The 18,072-nt window shown below is 53.9% G+C and overlaps 5 protein-coding genes across 5 annotated transcripts; 2 read left to right on the forward strand and 3 right to left on the reverse strand.

Annotated features, from left to right (window-relative positions):
• Window positions 1-5: 5 nt before the first annotated feature.
• Window positions 6-5,122, forward strand: HD553DRAFT_319656 (uncharacterized protein). The gene is made up of 8 exons (XM_046181050.1): window positions 6-542; window positions 612-2,684; window positions 2,746-4,110; window positions 4,177-4,269; window positions 4,329-4,391; window positions 4,452-4,528; window positions 4,593-4,822; window positions 4,886-5,122. Exons 1-8 carry the CDS (start codon window positions 207-209, stop codon window positions 4,966-4,968), a joined length of 4,320 nt encoding a protein of 1,439 aa, XP_046032775.1. The 5' UTR covers window positions 6-206; the 3' UTR covers window positions 4,969-5,122.
• Window positions 5,123-6,679: 1,557 nt separating this feature from the next.
• Window positions 6,680-9,197, reverse strand: HD553DRAFT_319658 (putative 26S protease regulatory subunit 6A). The gene is made up of 11 exons (XM_046181051.1): window positions 8,916-9,197; window positions 8,766-8,819; window positions 8,523-8,648; window positions 8,197-8,416; window positions 8,008-8,113; window positions 7,760-7,928; window positions 7,481-7,687; window positions 7,205-7,401; window positions 7,038-7,124; window positions 6,916-6,958; window positions 6,680-6,845 (listed from the first exon to the last, which is right to left on the reverse strand). The coding sequence occupies exons 1-11, from the start codon at window positions 9,108-9,110 to the stop codon at window positions 6,834-6,836; spliced, it is 1,416 nt and encodes a 471-aa protein (XP_046032776.1). The 5' UTR covers window positions 9,111-9,197; the 3' UTR covers window positions 6,680-6,833.
• A 329-nt stretch (window positions 9,198-9,526) lies between these two features.
• Window positions 9,527-12,152, forward strand: HD553DRAFT_278088 (putative A/G-specific adenine DNA glycosylase; the record flags this gene model as incomplete). Its single annotated transcript, XM_046178027.1, has 10 exons — window positions 9,527-10,073; window positions 10,282-10,310; window positions 10,402-10,442; window positions 10,514-10,553; window positions 10,633-10,736; window positions 10,821-10,923; window positions 10,996-11,151; window positions 11,224-11,316; window positions 11,372-11,594; window positions 11,659-12,152. 10 exons carry the CDS (start codon window positions 9,527-9,529, stop codon window positions 12,150-12,152), a joined length of 1,830 nt encoding a protein of 609 aa, XP_046032777.1.
• A 339-nt stretch (window positions 12,153-12,491) lies between these two features.
• Window positions 12,492-13,862, reverse strand: HD553DRAFT_326887 (isoprenoid synthase domain-containing protein; the record flags this gene model as incomplete). The annotated part of the gene is made up of 5 exons (XM_046181747.1): window positions 12,492-12,620; window positions 12,710-13,138; window positions 13,221-13,319; window positions 13,399-13,494; window positions 13,566-13,862. The coding sequence occupies 5 exons, from the start codon at window positions 13,860-13,862 to the stop codon at window positions 12,492-12,494; spliced, it is 1,050 nt and encodes a 349-aa protein (XP_046032778.1).
• Window positions 13,863-14,546: 684 nt separating this feature from the next.
• On the reverse strand, window positions 14,547-17,231 carry HD553DRAFT_319670 (uncharacterized protein). The gene is made up of 2 exons (XM_046181052.1): window positions 15,586-17,231; window positions 14,547-15,520 (listed from the first exon to the last, which is right to left on the reverse strand). The coding sequence occupies exons 1-2, from the start codon at window positions 17,041-17,043 to the stop codon at window positions 14,870-14,872; spliced, it is 2,109 nt and encodes a 702-aa protein (XP_046032779.1). The 5' UTR covers window positions 17,044-17,231; the 3' UTR covers window positions 14,547-14,869.
• Window positions 17,232-18,072: the final 841 nt, after the last annotated feature.

Below are 18,072 nucleotides of genomic sequence, written 5' to 3' on the forward strand. Positions count from 1 at the left end.
GTAGCGTTCAGACGATGTGGAATGTCGCTCGTTCGTACATCATACCATACTCTCCCAACAATTAACACGAGTTAGGCGATCAATTATGCGGGAATTGAAGCTGTGAAAACGAATTCACGAGCCTAACAGGCACACCTCCACAAGTAGCGAAGCAGTCACGACCTCGATCACCCTAAAGCGACATACCCTTCGCCTACCGATCCGTCATGCAGTCGTCTTCATCCGCCTCGATCGCCTCTCAACCTGGCTCAAGTCACCTCTTGCCTTCTCTCTTCGAAGCACCTCCGGACGATTTCGTCATCGCTCTACACGACTATACGGCCCCGCCGTCGAGCAGGACGCACATCTACCTTTCGTTCCAGGTTGGATGCAGGATCAGGGTGTGGAACCGGGACGAGAGCGGGTGGTGGGACGGCGAGGTCGTCAACGATCCGGAAGGAAGGGAGGTCGATGCGACGTATGGGGAACAGTTTGGCAAAACGGGGGATGGGCGAGGATGGTTTCCGAGTAATTTCGTCGAAGAGGAAGGACCGGATCCGAGGGTCAGTTCACTGTCTGCTGATGTGGTATGCTCTTGGCTGAGGCTTTGTCACTGTTCTCTCAAACGTTAGCGTCCACGACTCGATCCTCGACGGGCATCCGAGATGAGCATGTTGTCGTATCGCTCAGGGACCTCGACATCAAGCTCATCCATTGATGAGAGTCGACGGAACAGCGGTCAACCGTCCACTCCAACCTCGGCTCCGACGTCAAAACGAACAGGGGGAAATCACATGTCACATTGGCGTGAAGCACCTCGTCCGAACCAGCATACCGTCACGCATTCAGAACCCATTGCCAACCCACACCATCGACATCATCATTCTCAAGGCTTTTCCTCACAGCAGTACCCGCAACAGCACCAGCATCAGCATCACCACTCGTCCTCATCGTATACAGGCAAAAAGAACTTTGCCGCCATCGATTGGAAGATCGAGACCGAGATCACGGTGACCCTCGAACCGATCCACCAAGCTATGGGCTTGATCCGCTCGGCTGTGGGGTCGAGGAAGATCTCGCACTTGCAGCCCTCGACCGCCTGTGCCATCTCAGCCATTCGGTCATTACTCCTCGCGACCGACTGTCTGTCGAGAGAATCAGAGCTTCTGACCCGGTTTCCTGCACTGGCAAAGATCAGAAAAACGATCCTCGCCAACCTGGCCGAGCTAGTCGCGCTGGCCCGAAGCGCTAGCCAGCCTTACACCCCGCAACTCGGGGAACCGCAGGGTGACGGGCTGGAAGAGTTCAAAGAGGCCGAGCTGGAGGGTATGTTAAAGTCGAGCGAAGAGACCTTGGAGAATGTCAGGGTATTCTTGAAAGCGCTTGTCAAGTGTGGCATCGATCTACCAGAGAGAAAGGATGCGTCGGAAGGATTGCGGGGAGAGTCGGGCGGAGGGTTAATCCCCGCAGGAGGAACGTTGCAGCAACAGCAACAGCAGCATGCGAGAGGAAACTCGTCGCCGGGAGACACGGTCGGCAACGGCAGATCGAGGCAGAGCTCGGTGAATTCTTTGGGGATGACACGATCTGACCAGGAGCGGCGGATGGCTCTGCAAGCTAAGAGCATGGGCAACCTCAAGATAAACACACGGGGTCTTCGACCGGGTTCGACGGATCAAGGTCGTGACCCTCGATTTCACCAGCAACAGAGCAGTTCGCCGGTCTCGGCCCGTTTCGACGTTGCCGTCGAAGAAGTCAGCGCCGGGTCTGGTTCAGATTTCAAGAGGGGTCGGAGTCGATTGGGTCCAGATGCGGGATCGATCAGCTCGGTCTCATCCGTGGGATCGTCAAACGACTATCATCCGACCGTACACCGGCGAGCTGTCTCGAACGAAGTCAGACAGCCGGCACTCGAGACGGTGGACATCGTCGTAGGAATTGGGATGACATTCGACTCGTTGCTGTCTGTCGCTGCGGCTTTGATCGGTCATGTGCAATGCCACACTGCCGCTTCTCATCCTTCTTCGGTTGCCCTCTTGGTGGATCTTTCGCGAGAAACCATAGATAAGATCCGGGATTTGTTGGCGATCGTCGAACTGGTCATCGGTCACAAGCCAACCGCTAGGAACCATGGGAGGGAGATCGTTGCGCTGGTCCAGGCAAAGGACCAGATGTACCAGACGACGTCTGCACTGGTCGAGGCGGCAGACAGGGTGGCAAGCACGCCGCATACAGACATCCCTTCAGAGGAGGACGACGTGAATAAGGAGAGATTATTGAGTGCCGCATCGATCATAATGCGACCGGCGAGGGAGTGTGTCCGCTTGGTCAAGATATGCGGGAACAGAAGAGAAGCGATGGAGACCCTCGGACTGGGCATCCGGATCGATACCAACGGCACAGATCAGGGTCGGTTCGAAGTCAACGGCAAGGCTGAGGACGAGCGCGATGACGAGGGAAGCCGGCGGGACTCGAGCAAGAGATCGTCCCATGCCAGCTCGATGTCCTCGGCATCGCGCCAAAGTCGGGAAGAGTCTTCCGGTTCCGAGAGCGGAGCGGGTCATAGCAGCCTGCTGGAAGCGTACGTACAAGACTATTCGGGACCAAGGTCGGCACCCCTGGATAGGGCATACCGAGTTCCTTTGGATGACGAGCAGGAGATCATGATGACACCCGCGGAGCAAGCCGCACGGAATCGTCCTCATGTGAGTTTGCTGACGTGAGTAATTGGCAGCTCCCAACTGATCAGTCGAATCTGCACCATAGCGGCCATCTCTTGCATCGGTACATTCTTCGCCTCTACTGCAGACTTCTGCAGACTTTGGCAGTGGCAACCCGTTGGCAACGCCTTCTGGACCCCGTCGAAGGGGTAGAGCATCGAGCTTCACGTCGCCCGGCCATACACCACGTTTGAGCCAAGAGCGGTCGCCTCGGCCACCGTCGAGATCGGTGGATTTGGGTGGAGGCACGCCGAGCGATCTTTCATTCTTGAGCACGCCTAGGGCGGGCGAAGAGACCTTTACTCGAAGACCGAGTATTCCGGAGAGTGTGGGGTCCGAACATGGAAGCGTGCAAGCGACACCTCGACCTCCACGTTGGTGGTCAGGAGAAGGCCAGCAACCGCCACCTACCCCTTCATTCCCAACGCAGGAGCACCAACTGGTTCCTCGGGACGTCCGCTTTGAGGATGCACCTACCCCTCAGAAGAACAAGCCGGCGCCAAAGGAAGTCACGGCAGCCGACATGCGCATGTTTTTGGTATCCCACGACTATAATCCCAAGGACATTGCGTACAACACGGATGGCGCGCTGATCGGGGCAACTCTTCCGGTCTTGGTCGAGAAGATGACGCCTCACGATGGATCCGTCGACCCGGCTCTGTGGGAGACGTTCTTCCTGACGTTCCGCCTGTTCACCGAACCGAAACTGCTTCTCGAAGCCATCGAAGCGCGATTCGACGTTACGCCACCCGTAAGAATGCCTTTACAACAGGAAACGGTGCGAATGTGGAACGAAATGAAGGTCGCGCCTATTAGGCGGCAATTGTTGGGCTTCATCAAGAGCTGGCTGGCAAACTATTGGGACCCAGTTGCAGACAACGGCATCACGCAACCGATGCGATTATTCTTGGAAGATCGCATTGCCAAAGCCTTCCCGGTAGAGTACCCGCGTTTATTGGATCTGCTCGACAGGCATGCTCGAACCAACCTGCCCGAGTCCTCGCCGGTCGCTCGTGTCCGACAACTCCGCTCGAGCTCTTCGGCTTCGATCATGGGCACTCCTTACCACCGCCCCTCGTTCAGCATGTCGTCCTCCAATTCGGCTCTGCCGCCGACGCCCATCATGAACAAGCAACTCTTCAGTTCGCTTAAAAGCGGGTCTTCGCATATACACGTGACCGACTTTCACGCTTTGGAACTCGCTCGGCAACTCACCTTGTTGGAATCAAAGCTGTTCTGCGCCATCGATCCTCAAGAGTTGATCCGGCTTGGCAAGCCAAAGGCGGACAGTCTCAAAACGATGAGCACTCTGTCGACCCGGATCCATGGCTGGGTCATGGATCGTATTCTAGAAGAGACCGATTTGAAACGCCGCACAGCCTTGCTGAAGTACTTCATCAAGCTGTCCAACGTGAGCATTCGGGAGAGAGAAATCACGACAGTTACACTTGACTGACTCATGGCTATCAATATGTAGCGATGTCTGGATCTGCAAAACTTCTCGACGCTGTTTGCTATCCTCGCAGCTCTCAATAGCAGTACTATCATCCGCTTGAAGAAGACATGGGATGTAAGTCGACCGTAGCTCTTGGTACATGTTGGCAGTGCACTGATCGGGATGACCCACAGGGACTGCCTGTCAAGTATCGTAATATCATGGACGATCTGCGCACATTGGTGGAACACACCAAGGTGAGTCTGAAGCCAGCTGTTGATACGCTGTGCTGCAGACATTAACATTGCCTTCTATAGAACTTTCATGTCTATCGGACCCGCCTCCGAATGGCTGAGGGTCCAGTATTACCCTTCTTGGGTCAGATTTTGAGCGAGTGAGTGACTTGACCGTTTGCATCGATCGACAATGACCGTTACTCATAGACCTTTCCCAAACAGTATAACCTTCACAGCAGAAGGAAACCCAAGCACCCGGCCATCACCCATGGATCCAAACACCAAGCTCATCAACTTCGATCGACAAGTCAAACTCGCCAAGGTTGTGACCGAATTTACCCGTTATCAACAACCTTACAACCTTGCCATTCTCCAAGACGTACAGAATTGGTTAACTAGCGTGCTTGCCGAGAAGGGTAGCGGGTCCCTCGACGCGCTATATCGAAGAAGTCGTAAGTCGGTAGATGGCGCGGACTCCCGAAAAAAGGCATGACTGACATATCTTCTGATTTCAGTCATGCTCGAGCCTCGACAGGGATCCGAGTCAATCTCCCAATCGATTCTGGAACGGCCAGCCTGGTTGGGCGGCCGCGTCTAATAAAATTCTGGATGTAAGGACAGTATCTAAGCCTGTATAATCTCGCCCGGTGCAATCGAATCAACATGCATGGTAGCGTAGCAAACCCTATGTATCTATATGAAAAGGCGGCCCTTCGCCAATACCGGTAACGATCACAATCATGAAGTTCTCATGCAGGCTACAAACAAGCCCTTCTCGCTCCAACAGGCAAATCCGCCGGTTCAGTTTCTGGCTGAAATCGAAGACATGCAGAGGAATCGGTTCTGCACTGCCACAAGACTGGACTTTCATATTGAGGCCAGGATCTGAGAAACACCTAATCAGAAGGAGAAAATGCGCTTTCAGGGTGGGTTCACCTTATAGGCAGCTAGATTTCTGGACTTGGTAGACTGAGGATGTGAGGGGGGGGGGATCGCTGAAGAGAGACCGTCTCTAGGATTTAAACAACGACAGACCACGATGGAACAGCTGCCTACTGTTGCTCCGAGACAGGTCAAGAGGCCTCCGCATCACTTGTCGCTAGAACCGGTCAAATAGAGCGTTTCTTGGGGTGCGGCGAAATCCGCCTGCAAATCGATCGAAATCACTCATCAGTCCTGATCTACATTCGTTCGTTGTATGCGACCCGTATCTTCCTAATCTTACAGGCTCACAGCTGATAATCCCATATCAAACTTCTCTAAGTCGCTCGCGCCCCTCAAACCGTAACTTCCTCGTCAAGGGACCATCAGATACGGCCTCGCACTCGGCTATTTAGTCGTTGTTGATCATCGATCATCGATCTGTAGCGCGCATCGACGATGTCCTTCACAGCCTTTCGAGGCTAGAGGATGAAAGTGTCCGTTACGGGCATTGGACATGCTAGCCATCATCAACTTCGAGTCATTCGAGACGATGGATAGGACCTCCAGCCGCAGAATCTAAGCAATCTATCCTGCCTGCAGTTTGCACTAGTCCGTGTGGTTCCGAACTGGACCTCGACCGGCTCACAACAGGCAAATAATTGTAGGGCCTAGACGATCTCTCGTTTTCAAGCAGATCCCCTGGGCTATAGAAACTTTCGCAGGAGGTGATCGAGGTGCCACTACCGAGGTGGCAATGAGGTTTATCAGGTCAGAAGTGCACCATATGTGGTTGCTAGAGCGATATGTCATGTGGGCCAAGCAACAGCTAGCCATTTTAGAAGTAGGTTGATCTCTCACTCTACCTAGGAGGCATGTTCTTTATCGGCTGGGCCTACGATCACGTTTCGATTTCATACTGATACTGTCGAGGCTTTGTTCTGAATCGAATATACAGATCGAGTCTGGGTTCCAGCCAGCTCTTGAAAGATTGTAAAACCCATCATCAACTACGCATCCCACGTATTCCTGTTCCTTCTGGTCCTCCGAAGCTTGACTCCGGCTTCAGCTCCAACTCGAACTTGATCATTGACATACACACTGACGCTGACTTGACATCCAATGCTAAATCCAAGCTGGAGCCTAACACTGCGCTTATAAGTCTTGTTCCCCGTCTCTTGTCGTCCGGACGATGACTATAGGATGAGGTCTTGATGCCGATCCCTTTAAAAAATCTACTGGATGCAATTCTCACAGGCGACACCTCAGAAATCGTGCTCAAATTCAAAACGGTCGTCGGCCTGCCGGATCTGAAACGCGCTCTCAACACGGAACCAAAGTCTCAAACACGTCAAGACAAACGCCGCGCGACCATCCTGAGACGAGAACTGTGGGTCATGATGAGATCGGCCGAAGCAAAAAGTAATACAATGAGAAGATCGTGGCACGTTTGGGCCCGATGGAGATAGGAAGCCGGTCGTTTCGTTACATGAGATTGCGTTTCGCCCAGCAGGCGAGTAGGAGGGATTGAAAGTGAGAGAATTATGCAAAGTACTGTCAAGCGAAGAGCGGGATAAGAGTCAGTACGATGCAGAATAACGCACATGGGGAGTGTTGTACCCACGAAGTGGTCCGACTTTTTCTTCGATGCCACCTCCAAGATTCCACTATGAGTGCAAACAAGCCGATCGATCAGGCTTCCATTCTCGAGAGTACCAGATGAAAGCGCGACATCGCCTGACTCACCCATGGAAATGCTCGTGCGAAAGCTCTTTCGATCCTTCCCGTAGTGCGATCATCCCGGCCTCGACACACACCGCTTTCAGTTGCGCTCTATTTCAGTATTCGACCCAGAACGAGATCAGCGCTCAGTCTCCCTGCTTAGCATTTCAGCAGAGTGAGACCAAACGCACCCGTTAAACTCGTCCGTCGACCTGGCCAATTCTTCAAAGTTCACTTTCGGGCTAACAGTCATCTTCCTCGCATGAATCTGCATGATCCTCGCCCGAGCCTCCTCGTTCGGCAAGGGGAACTCGATCTTTCTATCCAGTCGACCTGATCGGAGGAGCGCCGGGTCGAGAATATCGATTCGGTTCGTCGCCGCGATGACCTGTGGAAGAGCGAGGGGGGAATGACAGGCGTCATTAGCCTAGATATCGCTCGCAACGGGCGCATAACATCGAACTCGCCTTGATCCGCTCATCACTACTAAATCCATCCAACTGGTTGAGCAATTCCAACATGGTCCTCTGTACTTCTCTATCTCCGCTCTTGTCCGAATCGAACCTCTTGGTCCCGATGGCGTCCAACTCGTCGATAAAGATGATGGCCGGGGCCTTTTCCTTGGCGAGCTCGAACGCGTCCCTGATGAGCTTGGCTCCGTCTCCGATAAACATCTGCAATGCGTAGATCTCTTGTTAGCTACCCATATTCGCCATCAACACTGTGCTAGTCGACCCGCCACTCACCTGGACCAACGAAGGACCGGCCAGTTTCAAATAACAAGCATTCGTCTGCGCCGCACAAGCCCTCGCCAGCAGCGTCTTCCCTGTCCCCGGAGGACCGTACATGAGACAACCCTTGGGCGGCCTGATCCCGAGCTTTTTGAACTTTTCGGACTGTTGCATTGGCAGTACGCTGATATGGCGAGAAACCCGAGAAGAGACAGTTGTTAGACTCGAGCAGTTGCAAAAGACGACGCCTCATCTCGACTCACATGGCCTCGACCAGCTCTTCGATCTGCTTGTCCAACCCTCCGATATCCGTATAAGTATCCGTCGGCTTCTCGTCCACCTCCATCGCCTTGACTCTCGAGTCGTATTCTGTGCGATCGAGAAGAATCACCCTCCTATCGTCAGCTTCTCTATTGCATTGCTGGCTTTGAGGATGGAAACCCAAAACTGACCTGCAGGCAGAGTATCCAAGACCAAATAACTATCCTTATTCACCCCGATCAGATCGCTCGGTTTGAGCTTGTCCGCGGGTACCAACCCGATCATCGGCAAAAAGACGGTCTGTCGGGAAGACGTCTTGATGACGGCGCATTTCGAATTGGGCGCCGTGGACGTCGAGGTGTTTTGAGCGGCGCCTTGTTCCGAGGTCGATTCGTCCGGCACGTCCAGGATCTGCCGGTGGTTCGTGATAGAGCGAACGATGTGTGAGTACTAACGATCTGAGCAAGCTGAAGGGAGCGGATTTTGGGAGGCGAGCCAAGATACGGTGATGACCCACCTCGACGACGTTCCCGACCAAGTACGGCAAGACCTTGTTCTGCTTGATCTTTTGCGCATTCTCGGCGATCTTTTCCTTCATCTGGTTCTGTTCGTGTAGGAGACGGAGGTTCTCTTGGCGCATCATCTAAGAAGTGGATCGGGACAGAAGGAGGAATGAAGCAAAGCGAAGGGATTGTGAGGTAAGTGTGAGTACAATATCGAGTGTATGAATAAGCTTCAGAGCACAGTGTGAAAGGCTCACCTTGACTTCGTTGTCGATCAACCGGGTCTGTAATCGGATCCCATCCGGATCTTGCTACCAATCCCGCAAAGACGGCCTCTCAATCTCAGCTTCCGGTCCTAGACTACCTTGCCTTCTTCCCGTCCTTCAGCCGCCCGCCTGAATACTCACGCTCATCACATGATCCGGAATGTCCTCATACTTGTCCTCGGGCTCCTTCACCTCTTCTTCAGCCTTCTCCGGCTCGTCCTTCATCTGTACATCGTCATCGGTCGGTGCGGCAGGTGTTGTCGAGGATGACGAGTCTTCAGGTTTCGGAGCTTCGTTCGAGTTTGGGTTGGGTGGATCGGGCGCAGGAGCGGACATGATGTGTGGTCAAACAGGCAGGTATCTATCAGATGAGATCGACTATGCTGGGGTCTCGAGGTTGGGATCTGATTGAAAGAGAGTGATAGATGATGGATGAATAGCTAGTTGTGCTACAGATCTCTACAACTCCAGAGAGTAGTGTGATGCTGACGCAGCGTTTCCTAGGGGAGAGTCGAGGGGCGACGTGCACCGCGGATCGCACCAGTGTAGGGAATCTCGGTGATTACGTAAGTAAAAACGCGTCGCGTAATTCGACGCGTTTGATGAGATGGGATCGATGGGGATCGGTGTGATTCGAGCTTCGTGACCGACGATTCAGAGCGCTATCAGAGCGTATCGGCATGCTCGAATGCTTGTCTGTGCAAAACTATCGGAGCTCGATTCCAACTATTTACTGGCCAGTCTCGATAGCCATGACCGCAACCTCGCCACTCACTCCCTCTCCATCCAGCTTACCGCCCGTAACAGCCTCCTCGGCGTCCTCCTCTTCGTCTTACCACGAACCCGTGACCACCGTGATCGATTCGGATTCAGACTCGGACTTTGAGATAGTCGGGACTTCGTCTTCGAGTACGGGCAGGAAGAGGCCGGCAAAGAAGGTAGCGGGGAAAGCGAATGCGGGTGCAGCAGGGAAACGGAAGGTCGGAAGTGTCAGTGGAGGGAACGCAAGAGCAGGACCTTCAGCTGGTATCAAGCGACAGAAAACGACCACCGGCAAGCTTGTAAATCGTACGAATGGAGACAATCCTGACGTTCAAGATGAAGATGTATCGTCAACGTCGATTGCGAATCGGCCCCATCCGAAATCCTACCACGACACAACAACCCTTATCCCCATCTTACCGGACTTGTTAGCCTGGTTCGAAGAAGTGAGGGAAAAGAGAAAGATGCCCTGGAGAAAGGAATACGACGATAGTGCTTCGATGGAAACGAAGGGGCAGAGGGCTTATGAGGTACGTCGTCCCTGCTGTTCCAGCATCGGCTGAATGCCAACAATAGAGGTGGAAGGATCGCATTAACGGTATCGGCCTTGATGGGGTTCGGTCCATACCCGCAGATATGGGGTGAGTGCAAAGTCTCGCTTCTTTCTTCTCCTCCAGGCGAGACAGCCGAGCTTATCGTTTCCAACGCATCTGCTGTTGGTTGATGAAATCGACGTGGAACTCAGTTAGCGAGGTGATGTTGCAACAAACGCAGGTTAGCATCTCTTGACGTCCCACACTAACGGAAAATCCGTGTGGACGTGAATTCGCGATATGCTAATTCAGAAATTTTTGTGAATGTACAGGTGACGACAGTCATCCCGTATTGGAATCGGTGGTTGGAAAAGTCAGTCTCATTTCCGTCGCTGTCGATGAGATCCGAGCGATCTGATTCGATTCATCTTCCGATCGACATAGGTGGCCAACAATACAAGACCTGGCTCAAGCGGATATCGAAGTCAGGCCCTTCCGCTCTGATCCACCATGGGCCAATTATATCAAGCCTGACCAAGTCCACCTTGACATCGTTTAATCAGGAAGTCAATTCGATCTGGCGCGGATTGGGATATTACCGAAGAGCGAAAAACTTGTTGCTGGGCGCTCAGAGGATCGTAAAGGACCCGAGGAAGTACCACGGTGAGTAGAAGTGGAATCCCCGATGTCTGAGGAGATAACCTGAAAGAACATTGAAGCTGATCTCTTGCGATGGCATGTGAACAGGTAGACTGCCTGATGATCCGGCCATCCTGGAAAAGGACGTGGAAGGTGTAGGCAGGTACACCGCAGGAGCGATCACTTCGATGGCTTATGGCGTCAAAACCCCGATTGTCAGCATGCGTTTTTGTTGTATCATTTGGGAACCTGGCAGTCGGGCTGATGTGTGCCGCAATCTCCGACAGGTCGATGGGAACGTGCATCGATTGATGTGCCGCCTATTGGCTCTGCACGCTCCGCCCACCAGTCCGGCTTTGATCAAAACTTTGTGGGCTAGCGCGCAGGAGCTTGTGGATAATCTCGAAGACGTCCCGCCTGGTCTAGCGGGGGATTTGAATCAGGTCAGTCCTGTTGCCCGATGCCGTGACGGCACCCCGTGGTCTAGGCTCAAGCTGAGAATTTCTTTTTCTTAGGCTTTGATGGAACTCGGTAGTCAGGTCTGCAAGCCCGCTGCACCGGATTGCGCGGCATGTCCGATTCGTGCCGGCTGTCGAGCATATGCCGAAGTAAGCCAAGACCGATTCATATCTGGGCACTGCTTTTTACTCATCTATGAAACAGGCCAAACTAGCGCGCAAACCAGAATCATCAGCCGAGGAGGACGAATGCTCAATCTGTGCACCAATACCTGTAGCTGGATCTATGGACGTCACGGTATTTCCAATGAAAAAGGTGGCCAAAGCGCAAAGAGAAGAATCTTCGGCGGTCTTGGTCGTCAAATGGGAGCCCGAGGATGACGAGGACGATGAGCCGAGGTGGTTATTCGTCAAACGGCCTGAAGAAGGTGAGCACCGCGAGATCGCGGGTCAGGTGCCACATACTGATCCCGATGTACGGCGCTTGTTCAGGTCTACTGGCAGGCCTGTTTGAACCACCCTGTATCGCTCTGGATGACGATACGGACGACGAGCAGGCAGTCGAGACGGCGTTGCGTCATGCCAAGACTTATCTCGAGAAGGGCGCATTCGATACATGCGAGACACCGACACAACAAGGCGAATACGTACACGTCTTCTCGCATATACGCATGACCTATCGCTTATGGGAAGTCACGATCGGTGGACCGATCCCGGCGATCAGATTACCAAAAGGCAAGACCGCTACCGAGGTCGTATGGCTAACAGCTGAAGGGCTGAAACAGGCCAACGTGGGCACCGGGGTCAAGAAGATGTGGGAACTCTTGAAAGGAACGACGAATCCCTGGACTGGGGCCAAGGGAAATGGCAAGCAGATCAAACGGAAAGTAGCAAAAAAGCAGATCGTGCAGGAAGTGACTGCGGTAAAGAAGAAGGTCATCATGATGCCTATGATGCCAGCATTGTCGACGGTGGCGTCGACATAAGCGCGCAGGCGGAGCCGAGCCAGCGATCCTCAGCCTTATGAGCAGTTTCCCTCTGACATTGTCTCTGTTCCATGAGCGGATCCGTGCGCCCAAGCTGGGTGTTCAATGAGACGAGTATATACAGCGAAGCTTTCCAAAGGCATCCTGCTAGACGCCCGGGCCCACGACATGCGATTTCAGGCAATCTTGTTTCGACCTCCCGCTTGTCTTCGACCGTAGGATCTGTAGGTTGAGCGCTCGCAGCCTTTCACCAGCTATGCTTTATCGTTTATGCATACGATGCTAAGGCAGAAGTGTACGTCATGCCGGACAGCCTGAGTCTTGTCATGGCCGTCCGTGTTACAGCTTCCCCGTCCAGTTCGACCACCAAACTCCAGGTGCCAATTTCCAATCAGCCTTTTGCAGATCCGGGTGGAACGGATTGAAATCCAGAGCTTCGAGGCGTTTGAGGTAACGCTCAGCTGGGACCTGCACGCAAGGAATTTGAGCCGCGTCAGGGGATCAGCGGTATGAAAACGTGATGAAAGGATACGGTGACGACCGGATATCGAACTCACGGCACTCAGGAACAATGGCATAACTTCCCCCGGGACCACCTTTCCACCCGTTTCCTTCAGATGGCTCCTAGCAGTGATGAGCTCGTCCATCCCCCTAGTCCCAATCTCGAAACACGCATCCCTCAACCCTTTCGTCTCCCCTCCGTCCCGGAAGACTTGTTCTTCTACCAGCCCGTTCTTCAGGGCGATGTCCCTCGGTAATGTGAACCGGCGGTTAGAGACATGAAGAGGAAGTCCTCGGAGAAGCGAGGTAGTTGTTAAGAGGGAAGAGAGATGTGTCAAAGTGTGCGAATGAGCAGAGGTAGATGGGTGGGTAGGCGGAAGGAGGAGCGGGAGAGGACCGAGCAAGAGTGCGTTTTGAAGCGGAGCGTGGTGATCCAGATGAGCTTGGAGCGTGGGATGAGATGTAGGTGCCGAAAGAGAATTGGCCTGCAGAGTGTGTTCATGATACGTGTCCAGAGTCAGAGGTTACCGCTCGCAGATGCAGCGTGCAGGTAATAAGGTAGCTCACCCGGACGTCAATCATCTGTTTCAAGTAGTACCTCTGAACTGGCCTCGCTAGCTTGGCTTGATGCAGCATGAGAGCCACCGGATGGTTTGGCGGTTTGTCCTAAATGTCCCAAGGCAGGAAAGTAACATCAGCATCGGGGCCATGACAGTTTACAACGTCTAAAGCATAAAAAGCTCACCTCCCAGATGCCTTTCAGAGCATCCCGCCAGAACTGATACCGCATGAGCGCGATCGTTGGTTGTTTTACGTTTACTTGAACTTGATGTAATTCTAGCTACCAGTCGATTCGAGATCAAACGATTCGTTAACCCCTCACTTGTCTATTCCTGGGTCAGGCGAACCTACGTTGAAAGCCCGCCATGCCAACCACATGTCCCGCAACTCGGTATCCTTTCCATCAGGCGATTTGCTCTTGACAGCATGTCGAGGCCAGAAGTGTGCGGTCATCCACGCATCTGGATCCAGACGCCGGACCAGGTCTTCACAATACTCTGAAGGAGTCGAGATCTTGCCCGACTGTGGTAGTGGTGCCGGTGCAGGCGAAGTGGAGGTCGTGGCGTAGCATCGCACAGTTTTCGACATTCGACCGGTCCTCGAAGCGGTAGCGAGCAGCGAGCTAGCAGGATGGGTAGCAACCTTCATCTTGATCTATTCTATTAGTCGTCTTGAACTGCCACGGTCGTCGTTGGTCGATCCCATCTTGAAGAGCGAGACTCGAACAAACTTTGAAATCTCGATGGGTCGATCGAAACACATCGATGGGTGAGTGAACTCGTCATCAAGCGCGAGTTTTGCGCTTCTAGTAGTTGGAACGACAGAGGTAGCAGGTAGTACCCCGTTTCAGATCTCATACTACAACGTACATTGATCTGAACACACCGGAAGGTCGTTGCGCATCGAATGGGTTGTTACATGTCTCCCTGCATTACACCGGCTTGACCATCAATAATCCCTTGATTGTCTCGCAAAAAATGTGATTCTTGAGAAACCCTGTTAGGCTCCCATCGCTCCACCGAACGAAACTGCGTTCCTTTCTGCTTTGGTCAGAATGCCTCTGCCAGTAATATTACACATATTGAGCAGGTGTAAATGTCCAGCGCTGGACTTTTGATGGGCTTGCGGCAGGCAGCTCGGCTATTCCTTCATGAGGTTGGCGAAGGCGATTGCGGATCTCGTTGTGACGGGACCGCGCTCCGGCCAAGTCCACTGATAGTGTGGAGACCATAGCATTATTGATGAGACGAGGTATTGCCCTACGAGGGCCTTTGACTAACGCGTCCACGATTGAGCTCTAGGGGAATGAGTTTTTCTCAGCTGTGTAGAATGTCAAGCAGGATCTACACTGCTATGCTACGATCGATAGGTATCGGTAGAGACAAAGTTACATGGGTCGTGATGAGAATACGCGAAAAGGCTAGTCGAAATTGTTCGCATCGTATGTTTTCGTAAAGTTCTAAGAAATATGATCGAAATGAGAGGAGAAACATATAGAGCCGTATAATCGTCTGTGTCGTGCCCCAGGATCAAATCTATAATCGTCTGGGGTGATAATCGTCGTTCCCGTCGTTCACTGCCATTCCATTTCCAACCAGTCACCAGATCCGTGCTTCGCCATGTCGTGTTAACCGAAGCCGACTTCCTAGCCAGCCTCACATGATCACGCACTTGCACCCTTCCTTCTTTCCGTGCCCCTCGGGCTCCGCGCGTATTCTTTTGCCCCCAGAAGCCTGCGTCTTGCCGCCCGGAGGAGGTCCAGCGACAACGCTAGCTTCCCAAGGCTGTCGCTGTCCTCGACTAGGCGACGGTGACGGTCGCAGGTCCTCCAATCGGATGGTCGTCAGATCCCTCTCGTCTCCGCGCTCGCGTTCGCGTTCTCGCAAGGATTGCAAGGAGCGTTGTCGAGACGAGACGGAAGGTTTCCTCAATAGCGATGGTTTCCTTCGGACTTCCGCCTGCGACGGTGAGGGCTGGCGAGAGGTGGGTAGCGGCTGATCGAAGGGCACGAACCGGTCCGACTGGAACGGAGCTGGAGAATCGGGAACGTCCGGCGAGAGGTACCCCGAGTGGGCGAAAGTCAAGGACGGTTTGCAACGTTCGGAGTCTAGCATGGGTGGTCCGAGGTGAATAGGTGGGTCGACAGGCGGGGTTTGCGTCTGGGGCCGAGGTTGAGTGGCGGTCTCGGGTTCGGCTGTATTGGAAGGACGTCGTACGGATCGTTTCGAGCTGGATCTTCGAGGGAGACCGTCTTGAGGAATGGGCTGGGCGAGTGACGTTGTCGGGTCGCTAGTTTGCTTGGCAGGCTGTGGAGAAGCTCCAGTAGTTAGTATCCTACCTGTCGGCAACGAGCGACCGCGTACGGACTCACCTGAATTTCTGTGATCCCACTCGGCAGACCTCCCGCGATACTAGCCTTGCTGACCATCAAAGGTGTCCCGTCAAGGCCCCATACGGTCACCAATTCGTCGTCTCTCAGACCGTCCTTTGCCATTCTTTCCCTCATTAATCGGCGTTCGACTGCGGGGATAGGCACCTCGTCCGGCCGCACCCCTTTAGGCAGGGTCTGCTGTGGGATATACGGCACGAGGAAGGCTTCGGGGAACTCGGCCAGGTTACTAGTAGTTGAGGGAGAGTTGGTGATTTTGCCGAACTCGTTCAGACCACCGGGAGATACGGCTCGAGGAGAGCCGCGAGCGAGGGTCGAGTCGGGACCTCGACTCAGACGGCGGGTGACCGGTGTGGTTGTCCTGCTGGCGGTAGATTGACGGGTGGTTCGTGTCGAAGCTGTAGGGGTCGGCGTCAGTGTCGAGGGGGATGGCGAATTTGATGCGTTGTTCCGTGACTTTGTGGATAGCGAACTTTTGACCGGAGTCGAGGTTTTCGAGCCGGTCTGCCGGACCCGAGTGGTCCTGTCTTTGGCTGTGGGCGTAGGCGTGGAAGCCTGGTTGCTTATATTTCGACTGGACGAGGTCGTAGGAGCCATCGTTTCGGCTCGTCTCCGCACGGCAGGCACCTCGGCGGGGGACTGTGCAGCCACTGCTGACGGTATGTTTGTCGAATCTGCTGGCGAGTCAGATCGACTTGGCAAGCTCGTATCATTTCCCCCGACCGAGTTCCCATGCAGACTGTCCCGCTCGACCAAGAACGGCGCAGGTTCGTCCTTGATGTTGTGGTCGACGACATGTAGATCGGGAACGTCGCTCGACAACGATCTCGACAGCTTCAAGTCGAGGTCGGCAGGGTTGAGGCTGTCTCGTGACGGGTTGTGGTCGACAAACAAGTGCGAGGACCTGTTGGAAGAGGCGCCGAGGTCTGGGCTGGGAGTGGGAAAGCGGTACGTCTCGGATGCATTCGACTCGGGGGAGAAGCCGGTTTGCGAGCGGAGTGGGGTACGTTTGCTCGGGACCGGGATCTTGGTGCTGGGAGAAGATGAAAAGTCGGTCGAGGTCGGTCTCAGCGGGGTGGATCGGGTCCGAGCTCGGCGTGTGCTCGAGGCGTCCCGGTCGATGCGGGGCGAAGGGGATGTTGATGAAGGGGACGGGTAGGACGGGGTCGGGGTCGTTAAACCTTCTCCGAGGGTGCCAGATCGTTTCCTCGTGATCAGCGGGCTGGTGTGAGTTGACGAGGAGGGAGAGATGCGTGAGGTCGATGGGCTCGTCGATTTGATGGTCGAACGGGTTGCCGGTACCGGGATCCTCGAGACGACGTTGAGCGGTACCGCGAGGGTATCTGGGCGGATGGTACCCGGTGCGTCGTGAGTAGTTCCGCTGAGGTGCATGGCGTCCAGATTGTCGTGGTACTGGTGGTACGAGGGCGTAACGATCATGTCGTTTCCGAAAAAGTCGCTCGAGGTTGTTGATCAAGTGCGATGGTCTGTACTGGGTTGTCCTTTGTTCCGGCGACGACACCGAGGGATGGTCACCTTAATGCGTCGTTTAACGGGTCATGAGTGTGTCGTAAGTGAAAGTGTGAGCTATGTTTGGGAGATTGGTATCGCCAAGGGAGAGAGATGGGTATGTCGAGGTAAAGGAAACCTTGAAGTGGAATTGTTTGTTGATGAAGCTGGACGTTGGATGATGATCGTGATGGACGATGATCACGGCGGAGGCAAACGTCACAGGTTTTAGTTCCGGTGAAACTGCGTCTCGTCTTTCGACAACAGAGAGTGACAAGGACGAAGCGCTACATAGACATGAAAGAGGACGAGCAGGAATGGCTCTTAAGATAGAATCGCTTGCTTTCACGGAAGGTCCTGTAATCTACCTGGACACGCCTGGGCGACGACTGTGTTGCGCGCCAAAACAGGTCGGATATGCGACGTGCAGATATCTGAGGGGGGACCGATACATAGCTATAACGACGGCGAGTGTCGCAGCGACGAGTCTGAGAGTGCATCCAGATGAGGTTAGGCACCAGCTCCTTGATTGGAGATAAATGTTTGTGAAGCCTGGAAGACGTGTGTTGAGCGTAGGGAACGCGATCGCCGAGGGTTCGATTCCTACGAAACTCGTTGGGGAATATCGATGAGCGGCCGGAGAGAAAAGGGAGAAGAGAAGCCGCGATACAAAGGTCTGATACCGAGGGCCAGGGGATGTTCCAGTAAGATCGAGCTGGAGAGGTCTCAAAGAACCAGGGTTCCCCCGAGGTAGCCATTGGACGAACGGACTAGGGTGCGAGACGGGACAGAGGCTTTCATCGCTCATGTCGTGTCGAAGACAACATGATCAGCCGGGGCCCATGTTGAGTGTGCTTTCGGCGAGAGAGACCCTTGTCCTATCTCATCAGCGTGAGCAGCTCTCGAGCCAGCGAGCGTAACACTAGCGAAGATGCAAGGGCCGATCGAGGGGTGAAAAGC

Source organism: Filobasidium floriforme (assembly GCF_021052385.1).
Source record: "Filobasidium floriforme strain CBS 6241 chromosome Unknown HD553scaffold_28, whole genome shotgun sequence".
Lineage (NCBI taxonomy): Eukaryota > Fungi > Basidiomycota > Tremellomycetes > Filobasidiales > Filobasidiaceae > Filobasidium > Filobasidium floriforme.

Bases quoted from the DNA above. Each gene is read 5' to 3' on its own strand.
- HD553DRAFT_319656 (XM_046181050.1), top strand. From the start codon at position 207: ATGCAGTCGTCTTCATCCGCCTCGATCGCCTCTCAACCTGGCTCAAGT. The intron at 2,685-2,745 runs GTGAGTTTGCTG...TCTGCACCATAG, and splicing joins CCGCACGGAATCGTCCTCAT to CGGCCATCTCTTGCATCGGT. The intron at 4,529-4,592 runs GTGAGTGACTTG...TTTCCCAAACAG, and splicing joins TTGGGTCAGATTTTGAGCGA to TATAACCTTCACAGCAGAAG.
- HD553DRAFT_319658 (XM_046181051.1), bottom strand. From the start codon at position 9,110: ATGTCCGCTCCTGCGCCCGATCCACCCAACCCAAACTCGAACGAAGCT. The intron at 8,649-8,765 runs GTGAGCCTTTCA...TCCACTTCTTAG, and splicing joins TGATCGACAACGAAGTCAAG to ATGATGCGCCAAGAGAACCT. The intron at 7,125-7,204 runs GTGCGTTTGGTC...ATACTGAAATAG, and splicing joins TCGACGGACGAGTTTAACGG to AGCGCAACTGAAAGCGGTGT.
- HD553DRAFT_319670 (XM_046181052.1), bottom strand. From the start codon at position 17,043: ATGATCGTTACGCCCTCGTACCACCAGTACCACGACAATCTGGACGCC. The intron at 15,521-15,585 runs GTGAGTCCGTAC...GCTTCTCCACAG, and splicing joins GTGGGATCACAGAAATTCAG to CCTGCCAAGCAAACTAGCGA.